Source organism: Anomaloglossus baeobatrachus, chromosome 2 (genome assembly GCF_048569485.1).
Source record: "Anomaloglossus baeobatrachus isolate aAnoBae1 chromosome 2, aAnoBae1.hap1, whole genome shotgun sequence".
NCBI lineage: Eukaryota > Metazoa > Chordata > Amphibia > Anura > Aromobatidae > Anomaloglossus > Anomaloglossus baeobatrachus.
Window position 1 is genome coordinate 769602088 of NC_134354.1, and position 25281 is coordinate 769627368.

Sequence of the window (25281 nt, forward strand, 5' to 3'; positions counted from 1 at the left end):
CGCTCAATACCCTCCTGAATCCCCAAAGACCACAAATCTGTTCCCACTGCATTCAGGTGAACCCCATCTGCCAACCAGTAATCCTGATCCACCGCCTCCAAATCAAAATGACGGACCGCCACACCCCCATTCCTCACTACAAAACCCGAAATGGCCCGATTGATTTTTATACGGGTCTTATTCAGCCTTTCAACTGACCGAGCCCTGCGCCATGTCCGTCTCGGGACAACCTCTGACCAGACCGTCCGAAGTCCTGGTACAGCCACCCACAGCCGAAGTAAATCATGTTTTATATCTCTGATCAACTCCCGGCCCGCCACCATTCCCACATCATTCCCCCCAACGTGCAAGACCAGAATATCCGGCGCCCGGTCCAATCGCATTGCCCTGTGCACCTCGGGCAACACCCGCATCCACCGCATGCCCCGGATACCCACCCACCGGATTACCGCCACACTTCGTGCAAAGCCCAGCTGACGACCCTCAGATCGAATGTCTGCCCGGATCGCTGCCCAATGCATAAAGGAGTGGCCCAATATCCAGACCAAATGGGAGAAGTCCCCTGCAAAGGAAGACAACAAAAACATTACAGTACCATACCATAACCCAACAAATCCCAAACTCCCCACATCATAAACCATGGTAAGGGCGCACATAACTCAAATATCTCCTGGATTCCCACCGACCTATCCTCCGTACTACCTCCGGACTCAACCCGCACACAGCCGCCTCTGTCGCCGCTCCAATCCTAAAAGAATGAGGCGCATAACAACCAGGATCCAGGCCAAGACCTTCCACACACCTCCGGAAAATTGCCCGAAACTGATAATTCGACAAGAACGAACCATCCTCGTGACAAAGCAATGGCCCATCCACCCGCGGTCCCAACCCCCTAAACTCCCGCAAACACCGCACCGGACACATTGCCGATTCCGACACCATCCCCAGTACCACACGCCGTCCTCTGCCTGCTTGATCCGTCTTGGACCTCCGGAGCCATAATTCCACGCTGGTATTAAACAAAAGAACATCTCGCGCCTGAATCCCCCCGGAACCTTGCTGACTAACCGCCACCAGTTCCCCAATCCGGAGCGCTCCGAAAAACGCAAACGAAAACGCCAGACGAAACAAAATAACCTCAAAAACAGACGAGCACACCGCACTCAGGTAGGCCCCCATTCGCTCGAAGAGAGCAAAAGACACTGGCCTCCTTCTATCCCCACAACTCTGCCCCCGGCGAAACCCCTTCAACGCCTGCCGCACCAAAAAGGTTTTCGTCAAATCCAGCCTATTCCGCAACTTAAACCCAAAGGCCAGGCCCGCCACCACCCGACCCACCTTCGCCTGGGACCAACCCCATGCCGACCACCGCCCGATCCACAAGAGTAACACGCCTACCTGATCCTCCACCGACCGAATCAAACCAAAAGACTGCACCCAAGCCTCCCATTGATGCCACGCCTGCTGATAAGCCGTCCAAGTCGCCTCTGCCAACGATCCTTTGATCAAATGTCCAACTGCCCTCATACCACACTCCATAGTTCGGGAGGGCACTGCAATCCCACGGCCATCGCCCCCGGCGCCAATTCCCGGAAGCGATCCCACTGGAAACGAGAGAGAGCATCAGCAATAGAATTCAACACCCCCGGCACATGCGACGCAGACACACAAGCATTGATGGACAAACAGGCCAGCACTAATCTCCGCAAAACTTTAATCACCGGAGGGGAATTGGCCGAGATATTGTTAATCGCTAACACAACCCCCATGTTATCACAGTAAAACCTTACCCGCCTGTTCCGAAAATGCTCCTGCCACAGAGTCACTGCCACCAAAATCGGAAAAATTTCCAACAGCACCAAATTCTTCACCAGCCCCGCCGACCGCCAAACCTCCGGCCATCGCTCCGCACACCACTCTCCTCCAAAATAAGCCCCAAAACCCTGACCCCCAGATGCATCGGTAAATAGGTCCAACTCCGCATTACCCACTAGAGGCTCCATAAAGAGGGACTGCCCGTTATAGTCCGCCAAAAATCGGCCCCACACCTCCAAATCCGCCTTAACGTCGGCTGACAGACGCACAAAATGGTGAGGCGCTAGCACCCCTGCAGTGGCCATCGCAAGCCGCCGTGAAAAAATCCGCCCCATCGGCATCACCCGACACGCAAAATTGAGTCTGCCCAACAACGATTGCACCTCCCTCAGGGAAAGCTTTTTGACCCTCAGCGCCCTCGCTACCTGCTCCCTGAGAGCGACCACCTTATCCGCCGGTAACCGAAACTCCCACTTGTCCGAGTCAATAACAATCCCAAGAAAAGAAATACATGTCCCCGGACCCTCTGTCTTCCCCGGCGCCAACGGGACTCCAAAACGTTGAGCTACCCACTCGATCGTTGCAAGCAAACTCTGGCAAACCCCCGCATTCCCTGGACCAACACAGAAAAAATCGTCTAAATAGTGAATAACAGACTGCAAACCCGAAACATCCCTAACCACCCACTCCAAAAAGGAACTAAATGCCTCAAACAATGAACAGGACAACGAGCATTCCATGGGCAGGCATCTGTCAACAAAATAATTCCCTTCCCAAAAACAGCCGAGCAAGCGAACACTGTCCGGATGAACCGGCAACAACCGAAATGCAGATTCAATATCCGTCTTAGCCATCAGAGCCCCCCGTCCACACCGCCGCACCCATGCCGCTGCTTCGTCAAACGATGTATACACCACCGAGCATAACTCAGGATCTATACCATCATTCACCGATCCCCCCCCGCGGGTAAGATAAGTGGTGAATAAGCCGAAACTTATTTGCCTCCTTCTTCGGCACCACCCCCAACGGTGAAACCACCAGATCCGGGAAAGGCGGGGACCGAAACGGCCCCGCCATACGCCCCAACGACACCTCCTTTTCCAACTTCTCCCGTACCACCTCCGGATGCTGGCTTGCCGACTGTAAATTCTTAAAATGCCCCTGCCCCGGACCCGCTCCCGAAGGAATGCAAAAAACGAATTGAAAACCTCTCGCTAACAACTCTGCCTCCTCCCTCCTAGGAAACCTATTTAGGTAAGGGAGCATCTCTCGAAGCTTCACTGGAGTCTCCCCCTTTTGAATTACCAGTCCCCCCTCTGACCCTGCTATGTCGGAAACACCTCGACGCCCCGTGATTGGTGCCACTACAGTGTGAGCAGTGGTGTTTAAACTTACATTGCTCCCCAAACTTGCACTGGCCCTCATTGAAGAGCCAGCAAAGCCCTGATTTTTGCGATCCCGACTGACCTCCAGCTCCCCCGCCGGCCTGCTAGCCATACCGCCCCCCAGCCTGGCCGGAAGGCCCGGCCGCCCCTGGAAAGGATTGCCCATACCGAGTCGGTGCCATGACCCGCAACCAGAGCCCAATATCCTTCTGGTCCCATCTTATGGATGGCCGAATGGCTTTCCGCTGACTAAACTGTTCGTCGTACCACAACCAGGCCTGCCCCCCATACACCCTATAAGCTTCCCCTATAGAATCCAAATAGCAGAAAAGGTGCGAACAGTTGTCCGGCGCCTTTTCCCCTATTACACTGGCTAAAATTGCAAATGCTTGCAGCCAGTTTGTAAACGTCTGAGGGATCAACCGCCACCGCCGCTTCTCATCATCCTCTTTTTTGTTGTCGTCTTTCTTGGGCTTGTCCAAATTAAATTTCTCTAACGGCAACAAAGAGAAGATTTCAACATAATCATCCCTCCAAATTTTTCCCCTAACTTCCTTCTTTAAATGCGAGCCCAGCGGCCCCTCAAAACACACGTAAACCTCCCCCCTCGCCTTATCATCCAATTGAATTGAATCCGATCCTTGTCTTTTTCCGTCTGCACAAAAACCGACACTGGGTCGGACCCCCGTCATTCCTCCGCCGTACTCGCCGCCGCCACCCCCACACTCGGGACCCCCGATCCCACCCACGCCGAAGCACAACTCCCGACACTCCCGCTCCCCTCCAGCCGCGCCAACAACTGCCTGACTTCCGACAAAACCTCCCCAACCCCTAGTGACCCACCCCAGCGGAGCCGCCTGCCCCTGAGCCATCCCAGCCCCAGCCGGACCCACTACGCTACTAGAAACATCATTAGTCAAAGGAGACAAACAAAACACAGAGCTGTACTCACCAAGCTGCGCAGGAGCTGTGATCCCGCCAGCCGTCAATCCGGAATCCTGCCGTCCAGCCGTCACTGGCGCTGCGTCCCTCTCCTGCCTGAAGTCCTCCCCTGGCCTGATCGGTGAAGGTAACCTCGGATCGGTCGGTCCCGAGCCCAATCCAGGTGGTCCACGCACCGCCGCTCCTGGATCCCGACCACCAGGCTGCCGCTGAGACCCAGAGCAGTCCTGCCCTGGCCTGCCGACCTCCTGCCAGGGATCCCGCCGACCGTCCTGTGCTTCCAGTGCCGTCCAGCCAGGCCGCTCGACAGGAACATCGCCAGTGCGGCCCGCCGCATCCTCCAGGTCCTCCTGACGCCAGGTAGCAGCAGGCCCCTCCCCCCCTATCGGGCCGAGGCCTACTAACCACCGCCGACCTCAGCCGCGGACGTGAATTCCTCCCGGCGCGGAGGGGGCTCCCAAGGCTGGACACCTCCCCCACCGCCGGAGGGTCCCTAACGGGGCTTCCCCGATGCCGCTGAGGTCCCGCCGGCGCTGCACCGGACCGCCCCGGCTCCAACCGCGGCCTGCGAGCAGGCCGTGCCTGCCCCGCGGCCCGCCCGGAACCGCCGGGAGAGAGACGCTCCGGAGGCCTGGACCTGCGGCATGGCCGCCCCGTAGTCACAGGAGAGACCTCCGCGGCCGGCTCTGGAGCCCCCCCCGACCGCAACGAGCGGGACGCGCCTGCGGCCTAGCCGGGGCAGACTCACCCGACACCACGCCACCGGCCAGCACCGCCCGCAGCTGCTCCTCCAACCAGCCGGAGGGATGGCGCCGGGCCGCCCCCTGCAGCTCCTCCAAGAGACCGTCCATGGTAAGAGGGAGGACAGGGTTTTTTTTTTTTTTTTTTATATCAGCAGTGTCCGTTAGTGGAGCAGGGGACAACCACTTCAGCTGCCACCCCAGCAATGACCTCTTTTTCCCGCTGCCTAGCCTAACGGTCCCTAACCCCCCACCCCTCTTCCTCCTCACCCTATCCCCCCTAGCCACGTCATGCCGGCCTCCACCTACCCCCTGGGGAGGGGGTGGAGGTTCCAGCCGGGCACTGGAAGCTTGCAGAAATTATCTGTTCAAGTTCAGGGGGTCCTTAACAGACAGGTGATCAGGAGCGCAGGAAGCCAGTGCTGCATCCCCTCCATTCTCGGGATTATTGGGCTTCCATAGGTCACAGATAGGAATATCTCTTTACTATGCACGTCCTGGCCGCACTGTTATATTACGAGCCCTGCGCCCTCCCAGGAGATGGATCTTACAATACGAGCCTCTGACTGCGGCGTGTTGTTCTCCGCTGCGGCTCCGACATATTTGAATAAACCCTCGGGCGCATTTTGTTTTTGCAAACTCTGTTCCAGAATTAAAAGTAAGAAAGCCATAAATACGAAGCTGCGTCCATAAAAAGAGAATCGCCGAGAAGAGATGCCATGTAATATTTATACAGGGTGCAATAAAGTATGCAAGATGGGGAGCGGGAAAATAGGGGCTCCTTAAAGGGGGTGTCCTGTAAAAACAAAATCTCGTTAATTTCATACTATATCTCCATAGAGGTCAGGTTAGCACCCCCTAGTGGTGTCTGTCAGTAGCCAGAATTCTTCCTATTGAAGTATTATTTTGCCTAATAAGTGGGGCCCCCAATGATTGGGACAGCAGGGGAGGGGGGGTTCTGCAAATCTGTTGAAATTTTCTTTTTGACATTAATATCACTAAAAAAAGTGTGAAGATTTTGTCAGATTATCAGTGTAATACCTCCGCTTGCTGGGTATAACGCCCATCTCCTCGCTGTCGCCATCTTGTAGGACCCTTCTGGCTTGCCACCATTCGTCGTCGGATGCATTGATGACGTGAAGGATTTCTCCATATTTAAAGCTGAGGCCCTGGCTCGGGAGGCCGCTGTCCTTGCCTTTATCGTAGTCAAACATGGCTCTGCAAGAGAAGGAAAAGCGCCTCGTTATCACAATCTTTAATGTGAATTGAAGACAAGCGATGGAGGAGCATGAAGCGGTTAACAAATGCCTATCAGAATATAAAGGCAGCAACTTGATTAAAAATCTCCTACCATTTTGGGCCTACAGGCCTCAGTCAGACTTATGCGTTTCCATAGCTACAGACTACAAACAAGGCCTGTGCAGATCCTGGAGTCAGGTGTCTCTATGATCTATCCTGCCTTCTATGTCAAAAACAAGGGGCAAATGGGGCGGAGTAACACTTTAGTTTGGTTTTAACCTTTTAAAAGGTATGAATACTTTTCCAATCAATTTTCTACTGCCTTCCTAAACATTTGAAACAAGACATAGATCGACCTTACAAATACTCAAGGATAAAAAATCCCCTAGTAGATGAGACGGAGATTTCAGCTTCGTTACAGTGATGGCAGATATATATATATATATATATATATATATATATATATATATATATATATATACTAGCTGTACTGCCCGGCTTTGCCCGGGTTAATAACTGCTGTTAACAAAATAGAATGTATTAACAAAAATGTATTCTGCACACAAACACCACAAAACAAATAGATATAAATGTAATTATTAAAAGGCAAAAACTAAGCTAATAGAAGCATTTCACAACATATATTTCAACACCACAGATATTCCACACAGATTTAACTAAATTGGCCAAGTAATGTGCCCCATCTGTCTCTTTCCAGGTCTGTCTCTTTCCAGGTCTGTCTCTTTCCCCGTCTGTCTCTTTCCCCGTCTGTCTCTTTTCAGGTGTCTCTTTCCAGGTCTGTCTCTTTGCAGGTCTGCTTCTTTCCCCATCTGTCTCTTTCCCCATCTGTCTCTTTCCCCGTCTGTCTCTTTCCCCGTCTGTCTCTTTCCCCGTCTGTCTCTTTTCAGGTGTCTCTTTCCAGGTCTGTCTCTTTGCAGGTCTGCTTGTTTCCCCGTCTGTCTCTTTTCCCAGTCTGTCTCTTTCCCAGTCTGTCTCTTTTCCCAGTCTGTCTCTTTTCCCCATCTGTCTCTTTTCCCCGTCTGTCTCTTTACCCCGTCTGTCTCTTTTCCCCGTCTGTCTCTTTTCCCCGTCTGTCTCTTTTCCCCGTCTGTCTCTTTCCCCGTCTGTCTCTTTCCCGTCTGTCTCCTTCCCCGTCTCTCTCCTTCCTGTCTGTCTCCTTCCCCGTCTGTCTCCTTCCCCATCTGTCTCCTTCCCAGTCTGTCTGTTTCTCCATCTGTCTCGGTCTGTTTCTTTCCCTGTATGCCTGTCTCTGTCTCTTTCTTTGTCTCTATCTCTCTGTTTCTTTCCCCATCTGTCTCTTTCCAGGTCTGTCTCTTTCCCAGGTCTGTCTCTTTCCCCGTCTGTCTCCCCGTCTCTTTGTCTGTCTTTTCCTGTCTGTCTCTTTTCTTGTCTGTCTCTATTTCTATTTCCCCAGCTGTTTCTATCAAGGTCTGTGTCTTTCCCCATCTATCTTTGTCTCTCTGGCTATCTCCTCCTTCCCTGTCTGCCTGTCTCTGTCCCTGTATGCATGTCTGTCGGTGTCTCTTTCCCCATTTGTCTCTTTCCAGGTCTGTCTCTTTCTGTCTCTTTCACTGATTGTCTGTCTGTCTCCCTGTCTGTCTCTGTCTGTCTCTGTCTCTCTCTATCCGTCTCCCCACCGACATCTTATTACCTCACACATAAGCTTCTTATACTATGAATGTCCTTTGTTCCTATAGCAACCAATCACAGCTCCTAATAATAACCTGTAGTTCCAGGCTCCATTTACTTTAATGTAGGCATGTTTTTTGGAGAGTAACTGTAAAGCGCGGGGTTAAATTTTCCTGTCAAAACATAGTCTACGATGTTCCCTGGGTCACATGAGGTGTCTGTGCAAAATTGTAAATGTGATGGTGCTGATACACTTTTTGTTTCACTTTTTCCCCATTATGTAGATAGGGGCAAAATTGATTGGTTAAATTTCGCCTCAAAACATAGCCTATGACGCTCTCGGGGTCCAGACGTGTGAGTGTGCAAAATTTTGTGGCTGCAACACACATATACATACACACACACACACACACACACATATACATACACACACACACACACATATACATACACACACACACATACACATACACACACACACATATACATACACACACACATATATGTCGCGGGCGGGGAGGAGGGTGTCAGCACACCGCGCTCACCCCTTCTGCTCGGGTCCGGCAGTTGCTCCTGGTGGCTCGAGCTGCGGGCCGGATCCCGGGGTGTCTCGAGCGACGCTCCTCGCCCGTGAGTGAAAAGGGAGGGGGGGTGTTTGTTGGGATTATAGTTCGTGACGCCACCCACGGTTGTGGTGATGGCACCACCGCTGCTCAGTGTGGGGGTCCCGGGGATGGTGATGGGAGCAGCCAGGTGTTATGTTGCCCCTCCGTGGGTAGGGGTTGGTGATCCCGGGGCCCGGTGAAGAGATGTGAAGTGTAGGGCCTGGAGGGCGCAGGGACGCGGGGGCAGCGCTATGCCTTGCGGCACTGTGGTACTCACTCAGCCTGAGACACGGACAAAGTTTGTACGGTAAACCAACGGCTGGTAGGACGGTCCCACAGACGGTTGCACCTGCACTCCCGGTAGGTGACGGTGATGTCTCTCTTCCTTGCACCTGTTTGACTGATGGTAGCGGTGGATTCCCTCCGGTTACCCGCTCCCCGACTGCAATCTGGGCCGGAGGAGCTCTACACTTTGCCCGCAGGCGCTGGCCCTGGGGAAACTGGTGCCTTGGCGGTGGCGGTGTCTCCCCGGTAATGGTCGGGCTGTTGCCGTCAATCGGGACTTTGTTGCTGGGGGATCTGCGTCCCCTTCGCTGACGGATTCGGCAAATTGGGCGACTCCTAGCCTTGCCGGGGTCCGAGAGGCCCCTGCCCTGGTGCTGACTGTCCTTCGGAACACTGCTCCAGACCACCGGGCACACAGCCAACGGGGTCCTTCCAGGAACTTCCAAACGGTCCCCCTCCGGACAGTCACCGCCGTCGCTGACCTTGCTGTTCTGGCCCTACACACAGCTGGGCTCTCAGGCTCTGTGCACTCTCTGCGCTCTCTCCTCTTCTTGCTTTCCTCCTTTTCCACTTTCCTTTCCTTCACTTTCACTTCTGGTTGTTTCCCTAGCCCCTGCCTGGGCTACTCTGCTGTTCACTCAAGCTCCTCCTGAGCTAATCTGCTTCTTTACTCAAGCCCTGCCTGGGCTAATCTCCTTCTTTACTCAAGCCCTGCCTGGGCTAATCTGCCTAATACTTCCTGCCTCCAGAGTTGTGAGCTCCTTGGTGGGCGGAGCCAACCGCCTGGCCCACCCCCTGGTGTGCATCACAGACTCCTGGAGGGAGGCAACAAGGATTTCTGGTTAGCAGGTGTGCCTACCTGGAGTGTGGGGTGTAGTGGTGTTGTTATCTGTGTCCCCTGGCTTGCCCAGGGCGACACATTCCCCCTTAGCAAAATGCAGACCGTCCGCGGGCTGCCGTCCTACACCGGTTTTATTTTTCTGTAAAAAGGGGATAACAGGTTAAACATCACATAAGCATTTTCAATCAACTCTTCCCAAGACGGGAGGCACATTTTACTTTTAACGTTTCAACGGTGTACGGTCACGGTTTCCGCTCTCTCCCACCCAAGCAACCTGGCCCTGATGCTGCCCCTAAAACCCAGGCAGCACCCCTTGACCCACAGTCCAGCACAAGTCACCCGAGCGGGATCTGTCCTTCCCTCCAGAGGGTAGCCACCGGTCCCTTTGGTGGCTGGGCCCTGGCCTGCTCTGCTCAGGGCCCTCCCTCCAACCTGCCTCTCCGGAGGCGGCATTGCGGAAACGGTAACGGTACCCAACATATTTACAAGCCACTAACGTTTGTGGTTGCCCTGCAGAGTTCACGGGCTTGTCCATAGCTAGTTCCCATGCATTTTTAAACTTTAAACGGTCCCCACGGGGACAACGGTGCCGGCTCCTGCCGGTTGCTAATCACAGCTGACAATCAGGTGAAAACTCGGTTCAATCAGTGTTTTTCATTTTTCAAAACTTTCAACAAACTTTCAAACAAACAAAGCGCTGGTCCCTACGGGGACGGTGCTGCGGGCCTCCATTGCCCTACTCCGGTCCTGCTGCTGCTTCATCCGAGGGAGGGGGTACAGAGCTCATCTTGCCCTCCGGGCTGCCCCTCAGCTTTACATCCAGGGCAAACCACCCCCTCTCTCCGCAGTGCCGAGTGTACCGCACCATGTCTCCCGGGATAAGATTGCGGCCAGGATGCTCTTCGGGCAGGTGAGCATGCACATCCCGCCGGGCTACAAATACCTCGGCCTCCAGGCCCGGTTCGTATATGAACCCGTAGCCCCGGCGGATATCGAATCGCCTCACCTGCCCCTCGTAGAACGGGCCCCGGACACGGAAGGTCGCTTGCCGCAGGTTCTCCTTTTCCCGTATGACTCGGGCCACCAGCTCGGCTTTCCTACGCTCCCTCTCCGCGATCTCCAGGCCCAGCTTGGTCGGCTCCCTGTCCCAGTATGGCTCCGGCGCACGGGTTGAGCCCCGCGGGACATTCAGCACGTTACCCACTGTCAGGAAGGTGGGTGGCGTATCCCGCGGTGTCATGGCCTTGGGCGCTGCCTTGCAGCAACAACCCGGCGCCACCTCAGCCGAGGTGTGGGGGATGGGCACAGGGGCTTTCCGCAGTTGGGCCTTCGGCTCGGAGCGGGTCATCGGCTCCGGCTCGGGGAACTGCTCGGGGACTGTCTCTGGCGCAATCTTCGGGGCCTTCCATGGCAATGCCTCCGGTTTGCTTCGGGCTCCGGCTACAGGTCGGTCCGCCGGGGCGGACGGGCTGGGTATCGCTACCGGTTGCGGTGGCAGCGGGCCTAGTGGCGGGGTCACGGCCTCCGAGACGGGTGGCGAAGGAGGCAACGGGGGGAGAGGGCTTGGACCGGGTCCCTCAGCCGCAGCGACCGGTCCCTCCGGGACATAGGGGTGTGGGTCACTCACCCTCCCTTCCTCCGCTTCCTCCTCGCGTCTCCGCACGGCTGCCAAAACGTCCGCCATGTCGGTCTCCCACTCCTCCAGGAGGAGCTGCATTTTGACCTGCAGCCTTAGATGGAGCTGCGCGGTCCGGATCTCCACCCACGCTGCGGTTCCCGGTGCGGGGGCCACGGTGTTTCGGGACGGCATCCACATGGTGTCTTTGCTGTTTGCTTCCAGGAACGGTTTTCTGGCAAGGTCCTGGCGTCCCTACTTTTATAGCGGCGACTACATGCCGCCAGCCGCCATCGCGTCCCCCTTAGCTCTTTTCGGCCCCTCCTCTTTCGGGGCGGAGTTTTGGCCTTCGCGCCTCTACTGCTCGAGAAGACGCTCGAGCGGGAACTTTTCGCGCCAAAGATGGCGACTTCTGAAATTTTTCTGCCGGATACCTCCGGCGGTAACAAGGCGCACCTCTACCAGACGGCAGAGCGGTAAGATCCTGTTCGTGACGCCAAGTTGTCGCGGGCGGGGAGGAGGGTGTCAGCACACCGCGCTCACCCCTTCTGCTCGGGTCCGGCAGTTGCTCCTGGTGGCTCGAGCTGCGGGCCGGATCCCGGGGTGTCTCGAGCGACGCTCCTCGCCCGTGAGTGAAAAGGGGGGGGGGGTGTTTGTTGGGATTATAGTTCGTGACGCCACCCACGGTTGTGGTGATGGCACCACCGCTGCTCAGTGTGGGGGTCCCGGGGATGGTGATGGGAGCAGCCAGGTGTTGTGTTGCCCCTCCGTGGGTAGGGGTTGGTGATCCCGGGGCCCGGTGAAGAGATGTGAAGTGTAGGGCCTGGAGGGCGCAGGGACGCGGGGGCAGCGCTATGCCTTGCGGCACTGTGGTACTCACTCAGCCTGAGACACGGACAAAGTTTGTACGGTAAACCAACGGCTGGTAGGACGGTCCCACAGACGGTTGCACCTGCACTCCCGGTAGGTGACGGTGACGTCTCTCTTCCTTGCACCTGTTTGACTGATGGTAGCGGTGGATTCCCTCCGGTTACCCGCTCCCCGACTGCAATCTGGGCCGGAGGAGCTCTACACTTTGCCCGCAGGCGCTGGCCCTGGGGAAACTGGTGCCTTGGCGGTGGCGGTGTCTCCCCGGTAATGGTCGGGCTGTTGCCGTCAATCGGGACTTTGTTGCTGGGGGATCTGCGTCCCCTTCGCTGACGGATTCGGCAAATTGGGCGACTCCTAGCCTTGCCGGGGTCCGAGAGGCCCCTGCCCTGGTGCTGACTGTCCTTCGGAACACTGCTCCAGACCACCGGGCACACAGCCAACGGGGTCCTTCCAGGAACTTCCAAACGGTCCCCCTCCGGACAGTCACCGCCGTCGCTGACCTTGCTGTTCTGGCCCTACACACAGCTGGGCTCTCAGGCTCTGTGCACTCTCTGCGCTCTCTCCTCTTCTTGCTTTCCTCCTTTTCCACTTTCCTTTCCTTCACTTTCACTTCTGGTTGTTTCCTCTAGCCCGTGCCTGGGCTACTCTGCTGTTCACTCAAGCTCCTCCTGAGCTAATCTGCTTCTTTACTCAAGCCCTGCCTGGGCTAATCTCCTTCTTTACTCAAGCCCTGCCTGGGCTAATCTGCCTGGTACTTCCTGCCTCCAGAGTTGTGAGCTCCTTGGTGGGCGGAGCCAACCGCCTGGCCCACCCCCTGGTGTGCATCACAGACTCCTGGAGGGAGGCAACAAGGATTTCTGGTTAGCAGGTGTGCCTACCTGGAGTGTGGGGTGTAGTGGTGTTGTTATCTGTGTCCCCTGGCTTGCCCAGGGCGACACATATACATACACACACACACACACACACACATATACATACATACACACACACACACACATATACACACACATATACATACACACACACACACACACATATACATACACACACACACACACACACACACACACACACATATTCAGCTTTATATATTAGATATACACGTTGTGGGTAAGGCTGCGGCCCTCACCTCCCAGAGCAATTAGGAGAGCTGCCCGGGTCATAAAGTACATGTGCTTCTCCTTCAGCGGCATGGACGCGCTCCTCACAGAACGACACTAAAGGCTCCCGCAGGAGACGCTCCGGGTTATTTATCGCTGAGATCCAGTAACGACGCCGGGCGTAACGATTTAAAATATGGTTCTTAGGTGGGGGACCGGCCCCGCTAACGATGCACGCACCAGATCTGCGCATTGATCCGAGAAGCCTTGTCTGGGCAGGAAAGGATCGAGAACTCGGATAGTTACTCGTCGCTGTGCAATATACTGTACATGGAATAAACGTTTACCGTTTTGTGTACTCAGCTCTTATGCCGCCCTGTACTATATGGAGAAAAGAATTTATCAATGAATACAGGTTTCTCAATCCGCCCCTTTATCCCCCCCCCCAGTATAACATCCGCCCTATTGCCCCATATTAATGTCTACGGGTGTGGAGGTGGCACTTACTTTATGTCAGACCACATATAAACTCTGTCTGGTCCTTACTGCTGTCTCACAGGTTTTGCTAATACAGAATTGGAGAGGTAGTGAGTTTTTGACTTTGCCTCCCGTCTTTTCGGGAGATGTATGAATAACCATTTACAACAGTAGCTGGCTCAGTGGTTAGCACTGTACGGTGGTTAATTTGTTAGCGCTGTACGGTGGCTCAGTGGTAATCACTAAGGTGGCTCAGTGATTAGCACTGTACAGTGGCTCAGTAGTTAGCACTGTATAGTGGATAAGTAATTACCACTATACGGTGGCTCAGTGGTTGGCACTGTACAGTGGCTCAGTAGTTAGCACTGTACTGTGGCATAGTGGTTAGCACTATATGGTGGCCTAGTGGTTATAACGGTATGGTGGCTCAGTAGTTAGCACTGTACAGTGGTTAGCACTATACATGGCTCAGAGGTTAGCATTGCACGGTGGCTCAGTGGTTAGCATTGCACAGTGGATCAGTGGTGGTTAGTACTATACATGGCTCAGTAGTTAGCATTGTACAGTGGTTCATTTGTTAGCACTGTACAGTGGCTCAGTGGTAATCACTGCACGATGGCTCAGTGATTAGCACAGTACAGTGGCTCAGTAGTTACCACTATACGGTGACTCAGTAGTTACCACTGTACTGTGGCTCAGTGGTTAGCACTACACTGTGGCTTATGGTTAGCACTACAATGTGGCTTATGGTTAGCATCATACCGTTGCTCAGTGGTTAGCACTATACAGTGGCTCAGTGGTTAGCACTGTACGATGGCTCAGTGGTTTCTAATGTATGTTGGCTCAGTGGTTAGAAGATTTTGATTGTGAGCACTGATTTGATGTCAGAGTGGGCAATGACATCCCCATTTGAAAAAACAACTAATTTATTCAGACATTTCCAGGAAGAGTAACAGAGGAATGTCGTTGAGAACTCAACATGCCCTCTTTGGGAATTTTCTGTAATTTACACCGTTCATTTATTTATGGCCATTTTGTGGACATTTTCAAACTGATGGAGGTGAATAACGCCTTAAAGGGATAGGCCAGAAAAATCATAAAGGCGGAGGTTCCATTATTGAGACCCTCATGGATTCCTAAAACATTTTCACACTTTTATTTTTGCTCCCTTCTTCCAAGAGCAGTAACTTTTTTTATTTCTCATTCAATATATTTGTATAAGGGCTGTTTTTTTGCAGGACGAGTTGTAGACTATAATATTTAAAATTATATTTTTTAAATAATTAAAAAAAAAATGTTTTACTTAAATTTGACTTGGGTTCCAGCTGCCCTGGTGGGGCCGCGTCCGCCCCATACAGGTGAACAGAGGCGCCTACTTGCGCGAAGGGGTTAAATCATTCACGAAGACGTAAACATTATAAAATATACAAATAAAAAGTTTTTCTCGCGTCCCGCAATCACATGATTGACTTGTGCGCCATTCTGCTGTTTATTCATTTATTCTTATTACCAGGGGATCGGTCCCGCTCCGCTATAATGATTAATGGAGCGCGGGAGGCGGCGGCGGTGCACAGAGCGCCACTCCATCGTCCCGGGAATGCAGCAAATGGTCAAAAAGCATGAAAAGATTAATGCACGATGCTTACTAAGGAACGCTGCCGCCATGTGCGCACCGCTGTCATGTATTTTCCATCTTTTAATAGAAACTGGGACATAACCTTGAGACGAATATTTCTCAGATTTATACACAAGGAGGTAGATAAGAGGCCAAAAGGATATCTATAGGGCTGAAGAGCGAGCCCAGAAGCTCCATAGATAGGGGAACCTACAGAGGATAAAGCCCAGGGCAAAAAAGGAAGAAGAGATCGATAGAGGGATAGAGGGATAGATAGATAGATAGATAGATAGAGGGATAGATAGAGGGATAGAGGGATAGATAGATAGATAGATAGATAGAGGGATAGATAGATAGAGGGATAGATAGATAGATAGATAGATAGAGAGATAGATAGATAGAGGGATAGATAGATAGAGGGATAGATAGATAGATAGATAGATAGATAGATAGATAGATAGATAGATAGATAGAGGGATAGATAGATAGATAGATAGATAGATAGAGGGATAGATAGATGGATAGATAGATAGATAGATAGAGGGATAGATAGATAGATAGATAGAGAGATAGATAGATAGATAGATAGATAGATAGAGGGATAGATAGATGGATAGATAGATAGATAGAGGGATAGATAGATAGATAGATAGATAGAGGGATAGATAGATGGATAGATAGATAGAGGGATAGATAGATGGATAGATAGATAGATAGAGGGATAGATAGATAGATAGATAGATAGATAGATAGATAGATAGATAGATAGAGGGATAGATAGATAGATAGAGGGATAGATAGATAGATAGATAGATAGATAGATAGATAGAGGGATAGATAGATGGATAGATAGATAGATAGAGGGATAGATAGATAGATAGATAGATAGATAGATAGATAGATAGATAGATAGATAGAGGGATAGATAGATAGATAGATAGAGGGATAGATAGATAGATAGATAGATAGATAGATAGATAGATAGATAGATAGAGGGATAGATAGATAGATAGATAGATAGATAGAGGGATAGATAGATGGATAGATAGATAGATAGATAGAGGGATAGATAGATAGATAGATAGATAGATAGAGAGATAGATAGATAGATAGATAGATAGATAGATAGAGGGATAGATAGATGGATAGATAGATAGATAGAGGGATAGATAGATAGATAGATAGATAGAGGGATAGATAGATGGATAGATAGATAGAGGGATAGATAGATGGATAGATAGATAGATAGAGGGATAGATAGATAGATAGATAGATAGATAGATAGAGGGATAGATAGATGGATAGATAGATAGATAGATAGATAGATAGAGGGATAGATAGATAGATAGAGGGATAGATAGATAGATAGATAGATAGATAGATAGAGGGATAGATAGATGGATAGATAGATAGATAGATAGAGGGATAGATAGATAGATAGATAGATAGATAGATAGAGGGATAGATAGATGGATAGATAGATAGATAGAGGGATAGATAGATAGATAGATAGATAGAGGGATAGATAGATAGATAGATAGATAGATAGATAGATGTGTACCGCTGTGTATATGTATACAGGACTTTCTCTATTATCTTCCCTTTCTATTTCATTGGAGAATTGTTTTATTGCTGCAGAAATCAATGGTAATAAAGCGACAATCCCCATCATCCCCCGATGTGCATTATCCTCTCTGATCCTATTATACTGCAGTCACGAAGAAGCAAACGCGCCATAAGAGAGGTGATACATGTCAATAAAAGCAGGAGGAGGAAAGTCTGCTCCACCTGAAGTATACATTTATCTGGTGAAATGGAGAGTGGCTGATAACTCCGAGGTAATGATCTGCGGGGGCCTCACAAAACCTCTGAGAAAAGCCGAAGGCGCGAGTGATATATATATCATCTATATAGTGGTGTTATGTTTTGCAGCAATGGTCACAGAGCGGCACCCGGGTGGTGAGACAGAGACACACAGCTACATTAACTACACTCCCTTTGCCATCATCTTTGTTCTCCTGTGAAGCCCAGCCAGAAACTATATCCACATATACAGCCATACTGCAGTGCTGTAAGCAATTTAAAGAAAAATAAATAAAAAAATAATGTAAAAGATTGAAATATATATATAGTGATCACTTCTCCTTTCTGGAGATAAGCCATCCACCTCACTGGTGCGGCATATGAAGATGCTGATTAGACAGTATGATTTTTGCACAGGTGTGCCTTAGGCTGACCAGTATGATTATTGCACAGGTGTGCCTTAGGCTGACCAGTATGATTATTGCACAGGTGTGCCTTAGGCTGACCAGTATGATTATTGCACAGGTGTGCCTTAGGCTGGCCAGTATGATTATTGCACAGGTGTGCCTTAGGCTGACCAGTATGATTATTGCACAGGTGTGCCTTAGGCAAGCCAGTATGATTATTGCACAGGTGTGCCTTAGGCTGGCTAGTATGATTATTGCACAGGTGTGCCTTAGGCTGACCAGTATGATTATTGCACAGGTGTGCCTAGGGCTGACCAGTATGATTATTGCACAGGTGTGCCTTAGGCTGGCCAGTATGATAATTGCACAGGTGTGCCTTAGGCTGGCCAGTATGATTATTGCACAGGTGTGCCTTAGGCTGGCCAGTATGATTTTTGTACAGGTTTGCCTTAGGCTGGCCAGTATGATTATTGCACAGGTGTGCCTTAGGCTGACCAGTATGATTATTGCACAGGTGTGCCTTAGGCTGGCCAGTATGATTATTGCACAGGTGTGCCTTAGGCTGACCAGTATGATTATTGCACAGGTGTGCCTTAGGCAAGCCAGTATGATTATTTCACAGGTGTGCCTTAGGCTGCCTAGTATGATTATTGCACAGGTGTGCCTTAGGCTGACCAGTATGATTATTGCACAGGTGTGCCTAGGGCTGACCAGTATGATTATAGAACAGGTGAGCCTTAGACTGACCAGTATGATTATTGTACAGGTGTCCCTTAGGCTGACCACAATCAAAGGCCACTCTAAAATGGGTAGTTTTATCACACAGCAAAATGCCACAGATCGCAAGTTTTGAGGGAGCGTGCACTTGGCATCCTGACTGCAGGAATGTCACCAGAGCTGTTGCCCGTGAGTTCAATGTTCATTTCTCTACCATAAGTCATCTCCAAAGTCATCTCCAAAGTCATCTCAGAATTTCCAACCGGCCTCACAACTGCAGCCCACGTGTAACCGCAGCAGACCAGGATCTCCACATCCAGCATCTACGCCTCCAAGATCATCTGAGACCGGCCCCCGGACAGTGGCTGCAACAATCAGTGCAAAGCCAAAGAATTCCTGCACAAAACTGCCAGACACCGTCTAAGGGAAGCTCCTCTGCTGCTCCTCGTCCTTATCGGGGGTCTCCACCTGACTGCAGTTTATCATCGTATCATCGTAACCGACCTGAATGGGTAAATAATCACATTTGATGTCTTCTGACACATTGGAGAGGTGTTCTTGTTGTGATCTGGTAACCGTGGACAATCACAAAAAAATCCCATTAATCAAGAAAAAACAAAACCACAAGAGTAGTTGGAAACTGAGCTGACCGCAATCCCTTATCAATCAGACAACACTAGAAGTAGCAGTGGGATGTTACTAACACACCTAGACACCTCGTCACTGCCGGAGAAACTTGCTACACCTCAAAGATAGAAATGAGGAATCCTAACTTGCCTCGGAGCAGTCCCCAAAGAAATAGTAAGCCCCCAACATGCAACAACGGTGATGTAAGAAAATACGATACACAGATAGAAAATATAGATCAGCAAAGGTGAGGCCCGACTTACTAGATACGACAGGACAGGATAGATAACTGATTGCAGCCAGCAAAAAACCCTGCAAAAAATACCAAACTCCTGATAGGAAAAATAATAAGACCACACAGTCTCTCTCCCACTATATCAGGTACTCTTGTACCAGACACTTTAAACAGAACTTCAGATATAATGGGAAGAAACAAAATCACAGAACAAATAATATTCTAAAGTGCAAATAATAAAAACATGAACAGGGAGCAAGCTCCCTTTCTTGCTGGAGGAACTGCCCTGCTCACAAAGGCAGAGAGACAGATCCTCACATACAAGAAACCAAACACAGAACCAAATGGAATAAGCAGAAACAACTTTAAGTGCAATTTCAGTAATTAAGCACAGAAACTAGAAAACTTAACTGGAGAAGATTCAGGCAGAGAAGAAATGGAAGAAACTGAAGGGAAAACTCCCAGTCATCTTCAGAAGCAGCAAGAAAACAGATATCACCGGCTGCCGCCAGGCAGACACTGCTCTCCTAAATACACTAGGCTGATCTGTAATAGGACTTCCTGAATTCCCAATTAACTTCAACACCTGTCTGAGTCACAGATTCAGACTCAGCTTCATTACCGTTCCTGGCCACCAGAGGGAGCTCCGCACCATTACCCACTCAAATGACATTCACCACATGTTCTCTTCACAGATGAATCCTGGTTTTCACTGTACAGGGCAGATGGCAGACTGGCAAATGGTGGTGTCTCCAGATACAGACAAGTTTTCTAGCCCTTAGGACCTTCTCAATCCTGTAAAACTGCACATTTTAGAGTGACCTTTTATTTTAGCCAGTCTAAGGCACACCTGTGCAATAATGAGGCACACCTGTGTAATAATGAGGCACATTTGTGTAACAATGAGGCACACCTGTGCAATAATGAGTCAAAACTGTGTAATAATGAGGCACAGTGCAATAATGAGGCACACCTGTGTAATAATGAGGCACATCTGTGTAATAATGAGGCACACCTGAGAAATAATGAGGCACATTTGTGTAACAATGAGGCACACCTGTGCAATAATGAGTCAAAACTGTGTAATAATGAGGCACATCTGTGTAATAATGAGTCAAAACTGTGTAATAATGGTGCACACCTGTGCAATAATGAGTCAAAACTGTGTAATAATGAGGCACATCTGTGCAATAATGAGGCACACCTGTGCAATAATGAGGCTCACCTCTGCAATAATGAAATACACCTGTGCAATGAGGCATACATGTGTAATAATGAGGCATGCATGTGTAATAATGAGGCATGCATGTGCAATAATGAGGCACACCTGTGCAATAATGAGGCAAACTGTAATAATGAGGCCCACCTGTGCAATAATGAGGCACACCTGTGCAATAATGAGGCAAACTGTAATAATGAGGCCCACCTGTGCAATAATGAGGCACACCTGTGTAATGATGAGGCACACCTATGTAATAATCATGCTTTCTAATCAGCATCTTGATATGCCACACCTATGAAGTAGATCGATTATCTCCACAGAGGAGAAGTGCTCACTAACACAGATTTACACAAATTTGTGAACAATATTTGAGAGAAAATATGACTAAAAAATCCCCCAAATTATCTTTTTTTACAAACTTCTGAATTTTTCTTAGCAACTAAAATATAAACCTACTCATATAAGTTTGGTATCAGCGCAATTGCACTGATCTGGAGAAATGTGTTTACCTATTGTTATGCTATAAATGGACAACCCCTTTAATTCCAGTCTACAGGTGAAAGATTTGAACTGTTTAGGTATCTACCTCCCATAGGAGCATATAGCCTGGATACACTGTTACGAATCCTCAGCTGTGAAAGGTAATAAAGTCTTTATGGGGTTGTTCGGCCTATGGATGTGAACAATCATGTCACCGTTCACTGACAGCAAGCAGAGATCTAGGTAAAGGCAGGAATCTGAAACCATAAGAAAGTTGCAGAACTTCTCCGGTGATGAGGCCTCATTTACATAATGTAAAGTAATACAATTAGTGTTATTGAAAGTGATGTTCCCGCTCCTCTGCCAGCCGCAGACACATCCACATTCAACAGCTACAAACACTTTGAAAGCCGCAGTTAAAATTTGATTAGCTAATAAAAAGGTAAAGCATTAATATTCATATAAAATATGCAAATATGACATTTTTACCGAACAAAGGAACAAAACGGAATACATTGAAAATTCTCCAATATATGGAAATATGAAAAATATACTTGCCGGTGGGCACACGGTGATGAGGGCCACATGTGGCTCCTGACTCACTTAGATTCCTTTAAAGGGTTATTTGCCATCCTCAGATATGGACCTTGATGGATAATGTTGGCAAAATCAAGCTATCACGGTTCCGCTGCGTGGAGCATTTTGCATTTGAAAATGCTCTGCTATGTGTCTTGTGCACTTGCTGACAGGTTGTCTTCCAGCACTAGGGTCCACGCTGGTTTTTGGAGGTGCCTTCACAGATGCGCCTCGTTCCTGGTGATTGTTCTGTCTCTATACTGGGCTTGCTCTATCTGAACTTTGCTAGTCGTACTTCCTGTTTGCTCAGTGTGTTCTTGGCTCCTGTCTGGTGTAAGTATTCTGATCTTGGCTTCTGAACTCTTCCTGACCACGTCTCTGTCTGCTCTCTGAACCTTATACATTACCTCCCGGCTTCTGACCTCGGACCTCTTCCTGACCATGTCTCTGACTGCTCCCTGAACCTTATACGTTACCTCCCGGTTTCTGACCTCGGACATCTTCCTGACCACGTCTCTGTCTGCTCCCTGAATCTTATACGTTACCTCCCGGCTTCTGACCTCGGACATTCGGACATCTTCCTGACTACATCTCTGTCTGCTCCCTGAACCTTATACGTTACCTCCCGGTTTCTGACCTCGGACATCTTCCTGACCACATCTCTGTCTGCTCCCTGAACCTTATACGTTACCTCCCGGTTTCTGACCTCGGACATCTTCCTGACCACGTCTCTGTCTGCTCCCTGAACCTTATACGTTACCTCCTGGTTTCTGACCTCAGACATCTTCCTGACCACGTCTCTGTTTGCTCCCTGAACCTTATACGTTACCTCCTGACTTCTGACCTCAGACTTATTCCTGAACACGTCTCTGTCTGCTTCCTAAACCTTATACGTTACCTCATGGCTTATGATCCTTGCTCACTACCCTTCTATTCATACTGCTTGTAGTGTCTAGCATCACACAAGCATTTTTGCAATTTACTGTTTATTAAAATTTGCAACCGTTTTTGAGATATTTACAAGTTTCTTTTGTTTACAGTTTATTGTCTAGGAAACCGACCACTGCTGCGGTCTAGTTGGAAAGCACTGGCTGCAATTTGAAGGTAACATCACACACCTGTGATCCTGGCCAGCTTAAAAACAGCCCTTACAAGCTCTATAGAAAAGATCTTGTAAATAAGAGCTTGTTCTGTTGTACAACAGCGGCGATTTGTATCCAGAGCAACGAATTGTAAACAAAAGTGTTACTATATCAAGAACGAATGAGAATTTTAAGAAGCATTAAATTGAAAAACTGCTTATATTTACAAGTACTATCAGACAATATCCATGTATGAAAATGGGAATAACCCTTTAAATAGCCATGCACTCTTATCACTGCCCCAGATCATTATATATATGCCCTGATAGAAGATGGAATGCAAAAAAAACAACAAAAAACGTCAATTCCACCATGATTAATTTATTTTTGAGAGGATGAAATACTAAAAAACAGCAATTCCACCGTGATTTATTTATTTTTTAAAAGGATGGAATGCAAAAACACAACAAAAACCAGCAATTCCACCGTGATTTATTTATGAGGGGATAGAATGCAAAACAAACCCCAAAAAACTATCCCGCCATGTTTTTTTATTTTTGAGGGCATGGAATGCAAAAAACCCCAGCAATTCCTCCATGATTTATGTTTGAGGAAATGTAATTCAAAAAACAGGAATTCTGCCATACTTTATTATTGAGTAGATTTTTTGGTTGTTTTCTTGCATTCTATCCCCTCAGAAAAAAAACATTTGCTGTTATTTTGTTATTTTGTTTGCATATCATTTCCTTAAAAATAAATAAATCATGGCAGAATTGCTGTTTTTTGGTTGTTTCTTTGTATTCCATCCTCTCAAAAATAAAGCATGGCGGAATTGCTGTCTTTTTGCATTGCATCCCCTCAAAAGTAAAAAAAAAAAATCATGGTGGAATTGCTGTTTTTTGTTTTTACATCCCATCCCCTCAAAATAAATACGGTAAATCATGGTGGAATTGCTTTTTTTTTGTTGTGGGTTTTTTTTGCATTCTATGCTCTCAAAAATAAATAAATCATAGCAGAATTGCTGGTTTTTTGTTGTTTTCTTGCATTCTATCCCTTCAGAAATAAAACATGGCGGAACTGCTGTTTTTTGTTATTTTGTTTGCATATCATCCCCTGAAAAATAAATAAATCATGGCAGAATTGCTGTTTTTTGGTTGTTTCTTTCCATCCCATCCTCTCAAAAATAAAGCATGGCGGAATTGCTGTTTTTTTGGGGTTTTTTTTTGTTTTTACATCCCATCACTTCAAAAATGAATAAATCATGGTGGAGTTGCTCTCTTTTGTTGTAGTTTTTTTGCATTCCATTCCCTCATAAAAAAAAATCATAACAGAATTGCTGTTTTTGATTGTAGTTTGTTGAGTTTTTTTTAAATTCCATCCCCTCAAAATTAAATCATGGTAGAATTGTTGTTTCTTGTTTATTTTGCATTCCATCCCTTCAAAAATAAATAAATCATGGCGGAATTGCTGTTTTTTTTTTTTACATTCAATCCCCTCAAAAGTAAAAGTGAATCAATAAATTATAATGTGCCACAAAAAAGTGTCTAAAAATATACTTTTCCTGCTTAAAGATAAATTGTATGTCTAAAAATTACTTGGTCATCATCAAGCAGACCCGGTCATATCTGTGGGCCGATGACATAAAGCACAATATCAGTTTCTAGGATGGAGGAATTTTATAAATTGTTGTATAAAAAAAAACAAACAAACAATATAAACATCCAGAAAAGAAAGAAATTTGAGGCTTTTTTTAAGGTCCATTGAATTGTGAAACTTGGCGCGTTGCTGCATTTATAATCCCCGCTAAGACTAATTACGTGCAACATTTTCAATGCGGAGTTGTCCGCGGTGATGGGGAGGCGAAATAAATCTTCGCAGAGAGAGAGAGAACAGCGCACGGCATTGCTGCGGCAGCGCGGAGCCCTACTTCCAGACTCTCTGTCACCTGTGACACACCCGTGACAATCAGACATTGATTGCTTCTGCCTGACGGAATTTTCAGTTGTATTTTCTAATTGTAGAGCTGGCACAGGAAGTAGATTCTGATTGGCTGCTCACAGGTAACTTCCTGTTTGAGGATAAGAGTTGTATAAGCATTGAGGGTGGTCTTTTAGGGGCACTGTGAATGGACTTAGCTGTAGACTGAGCTCTACTATTAGGCACTGATATTTAGTCCACCTCTACCCTATCACCCTTCCCAAAAAAAAAAAAAAAAAATCACAAAAATTAATCATTAAATTTTAGCTTCAAATTGGACCAATAAAACCTACAAGTTATTCCTAAAAATAAGTACGGTAAATGAATGAATGAAGGAATAAATAACTAATAAAACAAAATCTCTCATACTGCTATAATGGCAGTTAACGTAAAAAAGTTAGGTCTCAGGGGAAAAGGGGCAACAGAAAAATCTAACTTTTCCCCCCAATACAATAAGTTTTAATTGTGTAGAAGCAAAAATATTAAAATAATTGTTATCACAATATTCATTCTGACCATAGAATAAAGTTAAAGGTACATAATGTGAGAAAAAAAAAATGGTGAAATTGCTGGGGGTTTTTTTTTGTGGTGGGGGGGGGGGGGTTGCATTCCAGACGCTCAAAAATAAATCACGGCGGAATTGCTGTATTTTTTTTTTTTTTTTTGCATACCATTCTCTACAAAAACCCAAAACATGTTGGAATTTCTGAGGTTTTCTTTTTTGGGGGGGTTTGCATCTCCTCAAAGATAAAGAAATCATAGCAGAATTGCTGTTTTTTGTTTGCATTCCATTTCCTCAAAAATAAAAAAATCATGGTGGAATTGCCGTTTTTTGTTGTTTTTTTTTTGCATTCCATCTACTCAATAATAAAGTATGGCGGAATTGCCGTTTTTTGTTGTTTTTTTTTGCATTCCATCTACTCAATAATAAAGTATGGCGGAATTGCCGTTTTTTGTTGTTTTTTTTTTGCATTCC

General features: G+C 48.1%; 1 protein-coding gene across 10 annotated transcripts in view; it reads right to left on the reverse strand.

Annotated features, from left to right (window-relative positions):
- The window catches only part of DLG2 (discs large MAGUK scaffold protein 2), a 1610676-nt gene that overhangs the window by 88524 nt on the left and 1496871 nt on the right, over positions 1–25281 (reverse strand). For all 10 annotated transcript variants that reach the window (XM_075337519.1, XM_075337521.1, XM_075337520.1 and 7 more), the window contains one exon: positions 5924–6100. In XM_075337519.1, coding sequence (XP_075193634.1) covers positions 5924–6100 — 177 coding nt within the window. The remainder of the gene's footprint in view (positions 1–5923; positions 6101–25281) is intronic.